At 42.2% G+C, this 11,943-nt stretch overlaps 1 protein-coding gene across 1 annotated transcript; it reads right to left on the reverse strand.

The window, feature by feature from the left end:
• Positions 1-304: 304 nt before the first annotated feature.
• LOC124697987 (eukaryotic translation initiation factor 2 subunit 3-like) lies at positions 305-7,187 on the reverse strand. The gene is made up of 9 exons (XM_047230513.1): positions 7,134-7,187; positions 6,981-7,042; positions 6,821-6,903; positions 6,643-6,745; positions 6,333-6,560; positions 4,813-5,019; positions 2,018-2,290; positions 1,625-1,919; positions 305-923 (listed from the first exon to the last, which is right to left on the reverse strand). Exons 1-9 carry the CDS (start codon positions 7,156-7,158, stop codon positions 919-921), a joined length of 1,281 nt encoding a protein of 426 aa, XP_047086469.1. The 5' UTR covers positions 7,159-7,187; the 3' UTR covers positions 305-918.
• Positions 7,188-11,943: the final 4,756 nt, after the last annotated feature.

An 11,943-nucleotide genomic window follows, 5' to 3' on the forward strand; every position in this document is an offset into this window, starting at 1 on the left:
CTATTTGAAGCAACATTTTCATGCTTGGATCTGCTCAATCCATTTGGCAAATGTTCTGGGGTTAGTATTGCTTACATGGATAGCTTCTATAGTACTGTAAGCACAGGACAACGCATTGTTCCATATGCCAACTGGCAATTAAAAAACTAAGTTAGTTCCCTAAAAAACTAAATCACGCATTTGCTGTATTTGAAGCACTGTAAGCACCAAGACAAACGATTCACCTGCTTTCCAGCAGATGCACAAGGCAAATCAATGTATACGTATGTATACGTACTCGTGGCGTTAAGAACAAGCGTGCAAGTGCTGGTTAAATTACCGTGATGCTCTTGGTTATACAAGCGATACCAGCTGTCCTAAGTGTTATGAACGAATTAACCAAACTACCCCCAGGTCCCTGAAGTCCTCACTGTATAGTACTAACTACAGTCTTAACTTAGTTGTTGTCTTGATGGAAACAATTTTCCTTCCCCTTCACCCGAGTGATTTACCGTAAGAGCAGAAAGTTACAAGGGCTGTTAAGCCGTCAACAGCACATAAGAGCACACCAATCTGCATATGTTCTTATACTGCGTATGCACAGAATTTGTCGATGGCAAAATTTGGGCTTGCTTAGGTGCTAAACATCCTGCCACAGCACTGTTGTAATCCTCTGGTGATATATCACAGCGCATGCCCTCAATGCGGCCCTAGCAAATCTTTTTCATGAGCGATTTAATCAAATCCAACAACCAGATAGCCAGAATTGTTTCACTTAACAGGCATTGTATCTCTAGCCTTCATTGGTTCACCTAGCTTGCGTGTGCAGAGCTTCCATAACTCTTGCTTCTGGCCTTGATATTCTTTATGGAGCTAACCTGTAGAATTGTCGCCCACTCCCGGTCTTCCTTGAAAACTTACTTCATAACTGACATGCACCTAACCTGAAATGAAAGGGACCAAGTCAGCTATGTTGCTACCTTTCTTACCAGTGGCAACCCTTACCCCCAGCATGAAAGCTTTAATTATGGCAAGTCTATTAGCAGGCACATCAGTACAAGACAGGCCACCGATGCAGCATAGGAAAAAAAAAAAGGAAACATGTGGTACTCCCTCCGTCCACAAATGGATGCCTCAACTTTGTCAAAAAATTGGATGTATGTAGACCTATTTTAGTATCTAGATACACCCAAATTTGTCTAAAGTTGAGACATCTTTTTGTGGACCGAGGTAGTATGAAACTTGGGCATGCATGTTGTACATAAACAAACAATAGTGTACTCCGAAGTAGCTATGTTCGCTTGGCTTACCCCACCTACATGTGTATATATTTGTCCTATGGCCTCATGGATATACAAGTTGCATATTTCCGAATAGTCTATACATTTCTACAACAGTAGAGATATTGACATCAATGATCAAGTTGTGTTTTTGCCAAATTGAAACAAAATATCCAATCTCAGAAATTAGTTCGCAAGCTAATTACTTCCGAAGAACTACATGGAAATTTAACGCAAGTGCAGAGAATAAGAGTTCTGCTATGCAAGTATACAATCTATAATTTTTTTACTGGAAAAGAAGTGGATGAGTCTCAATAGACAGTTCGAGTATTCAAGAGGAAATTTCATTGCAGCATGTCACTTACCATGAATAGATTCATCTATTCTGATAGCTTTACCATCCTCAATCTGCCCATGGCCAATTAAACGCCAACTGACATTCATGGGTCTAAGAAGGAACACCTTGTCCTTTATCCTTGCACAAATTGGAGATCTGAGACTAACTATAATAGTATTCTCATTCACGATTTTCCACACGCGTGCTTCTGCTGATAGCATTCCAATGGTCAGCAACAATTTCTCATCTTTCTCAATCTTTGGGACTTCCTTAAATTCTTCGATATAGGAGTTGAACATCAGTGGCAGAAGCGATATTTTGACCTACAACACTCCGAATCATATAATTATTTACGAGACATGCCTGAACACAAAAAAGAAGTTGGAGACAATTGACTACTACTAGTATGAAGTTTTCTAACCTTCATCGCTGAGAATACCTCAGGCAAGGAATTGACATCACCTATAATATAGCCCGACAAGTTTACGACAATGCCACCAATTCGGTCGTAATTAATGTTACTCCTGATTGCAATCATATCACCTGCAACTGCTTGCTCCAACTGCACATTACCTCTTATGGAATCTAGACTTGCTACATTGATAATGATTGGATTGCATTTTGGTTGACCGTCCTTATCACGGCTAACTGATCCTGGACGAATTTCTAGTTGTTGATTTTTCTTGACAGTTCCCTGAAATAAATGGTAAAGATAAAAGGTTCTAAATAACGGATAATAGATGACAGATTGACTTCAGGACATGAATATCAAATATAATGCGATATGCATTCGTATCAAAGGTAGTCAGAATCACGAGATAACAGATTGAAGGCGAGTCACTTTGCTTCTTTAATAGATGATGAATGCAAAGGAACATTAAATGGAAGGCGAGTCGCCTTTCAAGGAAGGTTCGTGCACAAATAAGAGATGAATCAACACTACAATTTTGTCGTTTCTTGTATATACCATTTAATGTTGTTAGGAATCCTGAGTTCAGCAACATGATCCATATGATTGATAATTATAGTACTCAAGCCTCCTTCATAACGTGAAAAGAGTTATATTTATGGAGAAAGAAAGTTCGGAAAATGATCAATGTGATTTCTGAGTATAAAGGGTGGAAAAAAACTGTCTGCACTATCATGTCAGATGGTTGGACTGATAGAAAAAGATCATTATATAACTACTTGGTGAACGGCCCAAAAGGTACTGTCCTTTTGTCTTCAAGTGACAGCTGGGAAGGTATTTGGCACATAAGATGAGATATTAGAGTGGGTTGGAGAGAAAAATGTTATCCAAGTGTTACTGACAATGCATCCAACTATAAAGGAGCTGGTGATCTCTTGATGGAAAAAGGGAAAAAGGTCTACTGGACACCTGCTGCGCGTTGCATTGACTTGATGCTTGAGGATCTTGAAAAGAAAATTAAAATGCGGTCCACTAAAATCACAAAGGGCCATAAAATCACTATTTTCATCTATTCGAGGACTACACTTATTTATGGTTGAGATAATTAACTGAAGGAAAGGATTTAGTAAGGCCTGCAGTCAAAAGATTTGCTACAGCCTACCTGACATTGTCTTGTCTTGAGAAAAATAATGGTACACTGATCAATATGTTTAGTTCAGCTAAATGGAAGGCAAGTCACTTTGCTTCTTTAACAGAGAAAAGAATTCAAGATATTGTTATGGACAGTAAAGGTTTTGGCCTAATTTTGTGGCATGCTTGAAGGCCCTTAGAACGGTTGATTCTAATGAAAAGTCAGCCATGCCATTTTTTTATGCTGAGATGGACAATGCAAAGGAGGGGGTAAAGGCCAATTTTAACAAAGTGAAGAAAATGTACATCAGAGTAACATGAAATTGCACATGTTCTTTCTTATTGTGACTATTTTTCTTTAAATTTTCGCTAATTGTTTATCCATTATTTTTCAGCCATATTCCAGTATGGAATATCAATAATGAAAGATGGGAGACAAAATTCCAAAGGCCTCTGCATTCAGCTGCATCTTATCTGAATCCACATTTCCATTATAGGCCTGATTTCAAGGGTTCTCAAGTTACAGTAGAGCTCTATATTTGCCTTAAAAGAATGGTTCCCGATGTAAATGAAAGGGTAAAAATAGACATGCAGATGCAGCTTGATTTATTCGAAAATGCTAGGGGTCTATTCGGAATGGAGTCTGCAGTTCTGACTAGATCAAGAAATCACCAGGTTAATATTTGCACAGAAGCAACTACACCTCTTCAGCATGCTGCAGCTAATAATATATCTGTCAGTGTGCTAGCTGTTAGGTGGGATTCTTATGGACATGAATGCCCATAACTGAAAAGGTTTGAGTTTAACACATGCAGCTCTTCAGTGTGAAGCGAATTGGAGCACCTTTCAGTTGGTAAAAACATCTTTATCCTTGCATAACTAATTATAACTAACTAGCTTGGATAATTTTCATAAAAACTGAACCAATTATCATATTATGATTCATGAAGGTACACACCAGAAGAAGAAACCGACCGCACCAAGATAAAATGAAGGATGTTGTGCTTATGATGTACAATTTCAAACTAAAGAACTATCTTCATGACTTTTACTATACCTGCTCCATCAAATGTTACAAATTTGTTTGGCAATTGGTTAAATGGAGTGGAAAAGAAAATACAAAGGCCACATTAGAGTGGGTGTGTGCCCTTTACTATGGGCGATATGGACTGTCAGTAATGATTATTATCTTTAACAGAAGAAGTTACCATTTCTGCAGGTTATCCCTTTGGTTACTTATTGGAGCCATATGTGCTCCAATTTCCACGGGCCGGAGGGAGGTGCATCAGGACATGGATATTGGGTGCAACCGTTTGGTGTCGGCCGCACGGGATTTCTACAGCCGGTGCAGGTGGCGGTCTGAGAGGTGCCTCGCATAATGATGATCCGGCCGCATATGCTTTTAGTCATCTTTAGGTGGCTTATCCATGTCAAGACTTTGTGTGATCCATGAATTGGAATAATAATTTGTAATACTCTGCTAAGTTCTTTGCAATAAAGAGCCGTATGCATCGTATTGATGCAGAGTCAGGGGCTACCCCATTTCAGAAAAAAAAAACTAGATAAGGTCTGCAGAAGCTTGCTGATGGACTAGTCCTTTCAGTACAATCCTTCAGAATCAGTAAAACAATATTTATCAATTGGTACTGATACTGAACATTAGATAAATGGCTTACCTTTAGAATGCGTGCAGAGATAGTTAACACCGTTTCTCCAGTTTCCTCATCCTCCTTCAAAAAGTTGTCTATGATTAACATTTCAACAGGAGCCTGCTTGTCATATTCTTCGAGACACATATCATTGATCCTGGCGCACAATGTGCCAATGTCACTGGTTCCAGAAACCAATACTGGAATGATTATTGGTTTTTCCAAATTCATTTTCTGCAATTTTTTATATTGGTAAGTACAGCAATTAAAAAAATTAAGAAGTGCAAAAAAAATGTTGCTACTTGTTTGCTACTAGTATTGTGGCAAAATATATTTCAGACCGTGTTGTACCAAATTACAACATGCAAGAAAGACATCTTCTATACCACAAAAACTAAACAACCCTTCTGTGTGTTAGTAAACGAACTAGCGGAAAATGATATTATTAAGAACTATAACATCATACAGACCTCAATAATATTCTATTTTAAGTACTAAAAACATGGCTTAATTGAAGGTGCTGCCGCTGGACCAGTTCAGTCTAGCCACAGTTTGTGATTGGTTGTTCCCTTCTTTTCTTATCCGCCCTGCATATGTGCTAATGTTCTTCATTTTTTATAAGGAATTTCAGGTAAACTAGGAAGCAAACGACAAGTTCATGAATAAATCAGACGTTGACATCAAGTGAAAGAACACGCGAATTTGAAACTAAGATTCCAAGGATTTTGATTTCTACCTTCAAAAAAATGTTAGAACCATAAATTAGATGGGTTTGTTTCCTTCTAGGTTCAATGTCACACAGGTATTGATGGAAATGGACAGACTAATGTTGGTTCCAATTACACTTTATGAAACTCCACTGAAGATTACTTTATTGTGTTTCATTGCAATGTGTGCACTTGCATGGTATGTTTTCAAATATATTACTAGATATTAACATGATTGCCTGCTGCGCTGCCATACTTAAAGTTTGTTAGAAGGGTGCTATGCGTAAGTAGAAATGTGCTTATTTACCATACTACATAGCCATCACATTCCTCGTATTCTATTAGAAACCATATCCATATTTTTTTCTTGATATTATTACACATGATGCTGCAATTCCATCTGATTTTTATGATGCACAACTTTTTCATGTGTTATTCTATATCATGCTACAAATCGATCTGATTTTAGATCAATAATATTTTCGTTGTTGCTTTGAAGCTAGAAGTGAGGAAGCAGTGAGATGGCTTATGTATTTGGTCTGACAATAGGTGACTCCTGCAGTAATTCTATGATATGATACGTTTTGCATCGGAACTTTTAGGTCATATATGTAACTAATCGAGCTCACATGATGATTTCGTAGGTAATATATTATTTGTGGGAAACCTGAGTGCTTGAACTAGCATTCTGACCAGTGATCACAATGATATATAAAGGACAAACAAAATTGTGTTCCAATGTGCTTATTCTTTGCCTGTAGAGTTGCACTTGGTGATAATCTAAACTCAGCTGAGAAATTGCATTTGAGGAAAGATGTTGAAAGGGATAAAAAATCTCACTCCAATCAATTGTGTGATTTCTTGGTAATGCTCCACAATTCTTGAATCAGCCTCTGATACATCATTCAGGATCTGGATTAGTACAACCTTCTTATTCAGCATGCTTGCAGCAGCAATAAGTTCAAGTGTTGGCAGCCTAGAGAAGTTTAGTTTGGCATCTGACAGAATCAAAATGCCATCCAAGAGATACATTCCCCCAAGTACCGTACTTGCATACTCGATCTTATCCTGTATTATTGATGATACAATTTTCATAAATAATAATGTGTATCAAGAAAATACTAAGCAAGTATCGGCTCTGAATCTTTACCGGCAAAGCTAGGAAAGAAACATCCCTTGAAACAACCACTTGGTCAGATTGATGACCTTGGTGTGCACAAAACTCTCTCCCACCAAGTCCATGCTTTCTTGATCTAATAAACCATTAATGTGTTATTATTAATCAATAAATTCTGTAAAATTAGAACATATAAATATTAGTTCAGTACATGTAGCATGTTGTATCAGTAGAGGCACACTTGAGTATTTGTGCTTCGTGGATAGAGAGGATGCCACTTTTCACAGGATATGTCTGCAACACATGAAAAAATGTTAAAATGCAAAGAAAACAAAATGGACTACAAAAGTTGTAAAAGAGATACAATTTACCTTATCATCTAGGAATGCTCGCAGCAATGTTGATCTATAATCATTTTGGTATCCAACAAGACCTTAAAAAATAATACTTTAGATTGGCAGGGGTGACATACAAAAAACAGAATAATAATGTTTGAAAGATAAAATGGTACAAATGGATTATACCAACTGTAATGTGCTCTGTCGACATTTTAATATGGCAACGCTTACTATCTCTTTGATCTGAATCCAAACACAAATGATTTAGTATTAGTCAGTACTAAAAATAGCAACACTTCAAATAAGATGGTTCAAATTTGAATAAACAACCATTTAATAAATATGCAGAAACTAGAAGAGAAAGAAAGTAAGACCGCCAACATGCTAGTTGCTAGACTCACAAATCATCAAACAACAATGCAAGCATATACAAATGTCCTAAGCAGATTTCCTTTCGAGAAAAAGCAAAAGTTTTGCGTCCTGATGCATTGATAGAAGATAGAGTTTATGTACACGCCATAAGAAGGGCAACATCCAGAAGATACAACTCGACACCCTAAGAGCTAGCTGGGTGGGAGTAAAGCCCCAAGACCTGTTGCCCTGACAACACCCACGATCTGACCTTAACCTTTATCGTGGCGACCAGAGTGTCGATGCCTGGGTGCGCATTGTTGAAAACGGCCGTCTACGCGGCTAAAGAGGGAATGGAGCTTGGCAAAAGTGGCAGGACGTTGCCCTTCACTATGTCCCAACCCAACAAGACCAGAAGAACCCCGTCATGAAGCCATCCGGGCTGGACACCTTACCACGCGGCATAACACGAAACACCGCCTGCGCATGCTCCTCCGGAAGGGCCATCTAGATCCAAAAAGTCTGCAGTGTGCGACCCTAGGATACCTAGGTTCAACGGCAACTCCCGAAATTTTGCCATCCAAGAAGCAAGTTGAAGTGCACAAAGGAGGCCATGGCTGCATTGTCTGGAACAACCACATCATTGACCACTAAGCTATTTATCACTCTTCTACCGGAAGGATACGTGCTGGTGGAAGAATGCCGTAATAGCATCCTACTCAGGTGATCCTCAAAAGCTACCAGACCATGGTGTGCTCGAGCGATGCCAACCCAAGGTAAGCAAGCTTGTGTCCAGCGTGGAGGGTGCTGCCTCGACTCACTCCACACTGAGATGACAGAAGGGATCGGAATCGCCTATCGGGCCCAGTTCACCACAGTGAAACTATCCAGCCCAGTCCAAAACTTCTCACAATGGAAGCGCCGCCAGCATGGTGGCTCAGCGTGCAATCCAGTAGGAAGGGGGCAGTCGTCGAAAATGGCGGTTGAGAGGCAGCACAAAGGACAGGAGCTATGCCGCTCCTCCTTGTCACCGTGTAGAACACCCTATCAGGTCTAACAAGCATGCAGGCCTCCCGCTAATTAGACTAAGTGTAGCATCTACCGAGAAAGTAGATTTCATTTACTCACAATCGTTAGGGAACCGTCACAGGCATCCCATCATGCAACGATGGAGGTTGTCGTTGTTTTTGTATTCATCGCGGTAGATCATGTTGAAGCCTCCACACAGGACACGGGGCCCTCAACTTAGCGGTCGATTCCAATTTCGTGTAATCTGGTCATTTCCAACTTCGCTCCAGGTTGGTTCCTGGCACGCACACTTGGTTCAACTCCGCTTCGTGATCTACACTCTGCAAGATCATCAGTTATTCGCCAAATTGTCCAAGTGTTCCTTTCCTTAGTCTAGCATCCAATACTTGGGGCATATAGCCTCAAGTAAGGGCATCACAACGGACTCCGAGAAGATACATCCTATGGAGAGTTGGCCCCAGCAAACGAACATCACGGAATTGTGTGGACTTCTCGGCTTAACTGGATATTATCGAAAACTCGTCTATAATAACAATATTCTCACTAAACCCCTCACTTATTTGCTGACTGAGAAGGGTTTTCAGTGGGAATCCACATGCCACCAAAGCTTTTGAGGACTTGAAACGCGCCAAGATGCAAACTCCAATGTTGGCTTTACCTAAGTTTGACAAGACCTTTGCAATTGAAACTGATGAGTGCGACACGGGCATGGACACAATTCTGTCTTAGAATGATCATCCAATTGCCTATTTAAGCAAGGCGTTCGACACTGCTAATTGTGGCATTTCAATCTATGAGAAGGAGTGCTTAGCAGTGATGATGGTCCTTTGACAAGTGGTGTAGTTATGAGAAGGCTATATATGTTGAAGATGGTTGGCCTTGAATTCAAGTTCAAGCACCGCCATGGTGCACACAACGTGGGTGCTAATTCACTTTCCTTTGCCAGCTTGGACACAGGAGGTCCTAAATTCATATGCGATAGATGCAATGGCTACTGAGTTTTTGTCCCGCCTCGCCATCAGCTGCCCGGAAAACCGTGGTGGCTACATAGTGTCAGATGGGTTTATCAAATACAAAGGTCGCTTATGGATTGGCAACGATTCATCCTTGCAGACTAAATAGACTAGTGCTTTCATTCTAGTACCGTTGTCAGAAGTTCTGGTGTCTGCTACATACTAGCGCATCAAGAAATAGTATTATACAGAAAGTTCAGGAGTGGGTCAAACAATGCCAGATTTGATAGGCTAAAACATGAGCACAATGCTCCAGCCAGCCGGCTGTTGAAACGAAAGCAGCGCCTGAACAGGTCCACGGCGCGGCTTTGTCGCGGTGGAAGCCGCAGCCGGCTGGGGTGGTGAATTTCTACGGGAAAACTGCTGCCATCTCATAACACCTCCAAGCTGATCACTTTTCCGCCGCATCAGCCGAAGACCCGGCAGCGGCGCGGTCCATCTAAGTTGCAGCGGAGGCAGCGCAGCAAACAACACTAGCCCAGGGTCTAGCACCATAGCGAGAGATGTGGGCAGCCTTTGAAGCAACGGCCAGTGCGAGGGACCGAGGCGGGTACGGAGACGCATCTCCCTGGGCCCTAGGAGGAGCCGACCGATAGACATAGCCGTTCCGCGGAAACTGGGGAGCTAGGGCCAGCACCAGGCGCCCACACGGTGCCCAGCGGGCTGACGGGGGAAGCGGAGCCCATGCGGTCCGAGGGGAGACGCGCGAGGAGCGGGTGGCAGTGGCCGAGGTGGCCACCGGCGGCGTGCGCGTGGGGAGCGGGTGGAGCAGACTGCAAAGCAATGTGGCAGGACCTTCTTATCGCTGTTCGCTAATCCAGAAGAAATGCTTACCTGTCGGACGATTCGCGATCGGCGCCGGCAAACCCTTGCGCCGCCGCCGCTACCTCCGCCGCGGTCTCACGTCCGCCCGCCTTACTGCTCGAGGACGGAGGCGGCCTGGGCTGGGTGCCTGGGTGAAGGGTGCGGGCGAGACAGGTTCGGGAGACGGGACCTGGTTAGGTTGCGCTACCCGGTCCGGTCTGCTCTGTGCTGGGCTGGGAGGCTTGGGGCGCGTTTGGTTGCCTAGCCGAATTTCTCCATGCCTGCGCCAGCGAGATGGGAGGTATTGCGCGTTGTGAATGGATCTTGGGCCACTTTTGACGGGTCGTTTGGTAGCCTGTGCGTTCTTTTGCGTGCCGGAGAAGAACCCAGTCCCCATTGTTTGATTGTCCCTTTTCAGCCCATTCTTCCTAGGTTGTGCAGCCACAGCCTGTTTGGTTGTAGATAGCTCAGTGTTGTGGTAACCCCTTCACTTAGAGTGGTGAGATTATCAAGTACTGAATAACAGCACATATGAGATTTCGTTCATCAGAAAAGATGCTGGTAATACACAACAACTAGTACTTAGTGGGCGATGCATCACGAACGAAGCAATTACTTCGTGATGCATCACAGGTTCGTCACGAGAGGTTAGTATATACCACCTCGAACAAGTTCATTATTACAAATCGGGGATCAGGTTGTAGCAAGTCCTAGCTAATGGAGGGATACAAGATCACCTCCCAAAATCAGCGGATCATGAGAAGGAAGCAGAATCACTAAGCAGGAAACTGGTTGCGGAGCCAGGTCCTAAGTCAGCTCCTCCTCTCCGGTGGTGATACGCGTAGATGCACACGTCCGTTGGGAACCCCAAGTGGAAGGTATGATGCGTATAGAAGCAAGTTTCTCTCAGTATGAAACCAAGGTTTAATCGAACCAGTAGGAGCCAAGAAGCACGTTGAAGGTTGATGGTCGCGAAATGTGATGCGGCGCAACACCGAGGATTCCGGCGCCAACGTGGAACTGCACAACACAACCAAAGTACTTTGCCCCAACGAAACGAGTGAGGTTGTCAATCTCACCGGCTTGTCTGTAACAAAGGATTAAACGTATCGAGTGGAAGATGTTTGCAAAGAAAACAGTAAAACACAATTGCGGTAGATTGTATGCTATGTAAAGAATAGGACCGGGGTCCACAGGTTCACTAGAGGTGTCTCTCCCATAAGATAAAAGCATGTTGGGTGAACAAATTACGGTCGGGCAATTGACAAATAGAGAAAGGCATAACAATGCATATACATGATATGATAAATATAGTGAGATTTAATTGGGCATTACGACAAAGTACATAGACCGCCATCCAACTGCATCTATGCCTAAAAGTCCACCTTCGGGTTATCATCCGAACCCCATTCGGTATTAAGTTGCTAAGCAACAGACAATTGCATTAAGTATGGTGCGTAATGTAATCGACAACTACATCCTTAGACATAGAATCAATGTTTTATCCCTAGTGGCAACGACACAACACAACCTTAGAACTTTCACATCCTCGTCCCGGTGTCAATGCGAGGCATGAACCCACTATCGAGCATAAATACCCCCTCTTGGAGTTAAGAGCAAAAACTTGGCCAGAGCCTCTACTAATAACGGAGAGCATGCAAGATCATAAAAAACACATAAACAATAGATTGATAATCACCATAACATAGTATTCTCTATCCATCGGATCCCGACAAACACAACATATAGTATTACAGATAGATGATCTTGATCATGTTAGGCAGCTCACAAGATCCAAC

This window comes from Lolium rigidum, chromosome 3, assembly GCF_022539505.1.
Source record: "Lolium rigidum isolate FL_2022 chromosome 3, APGP_CSIRO_Lrig_0.1, whole genome shotgun sequence".
Lineage (NCBI taxonomy): Eukaryota > Viridiplantae > Streptophyta > Magnoliopsida > Poales > Poaceae > Lolium > Lolium rigidum.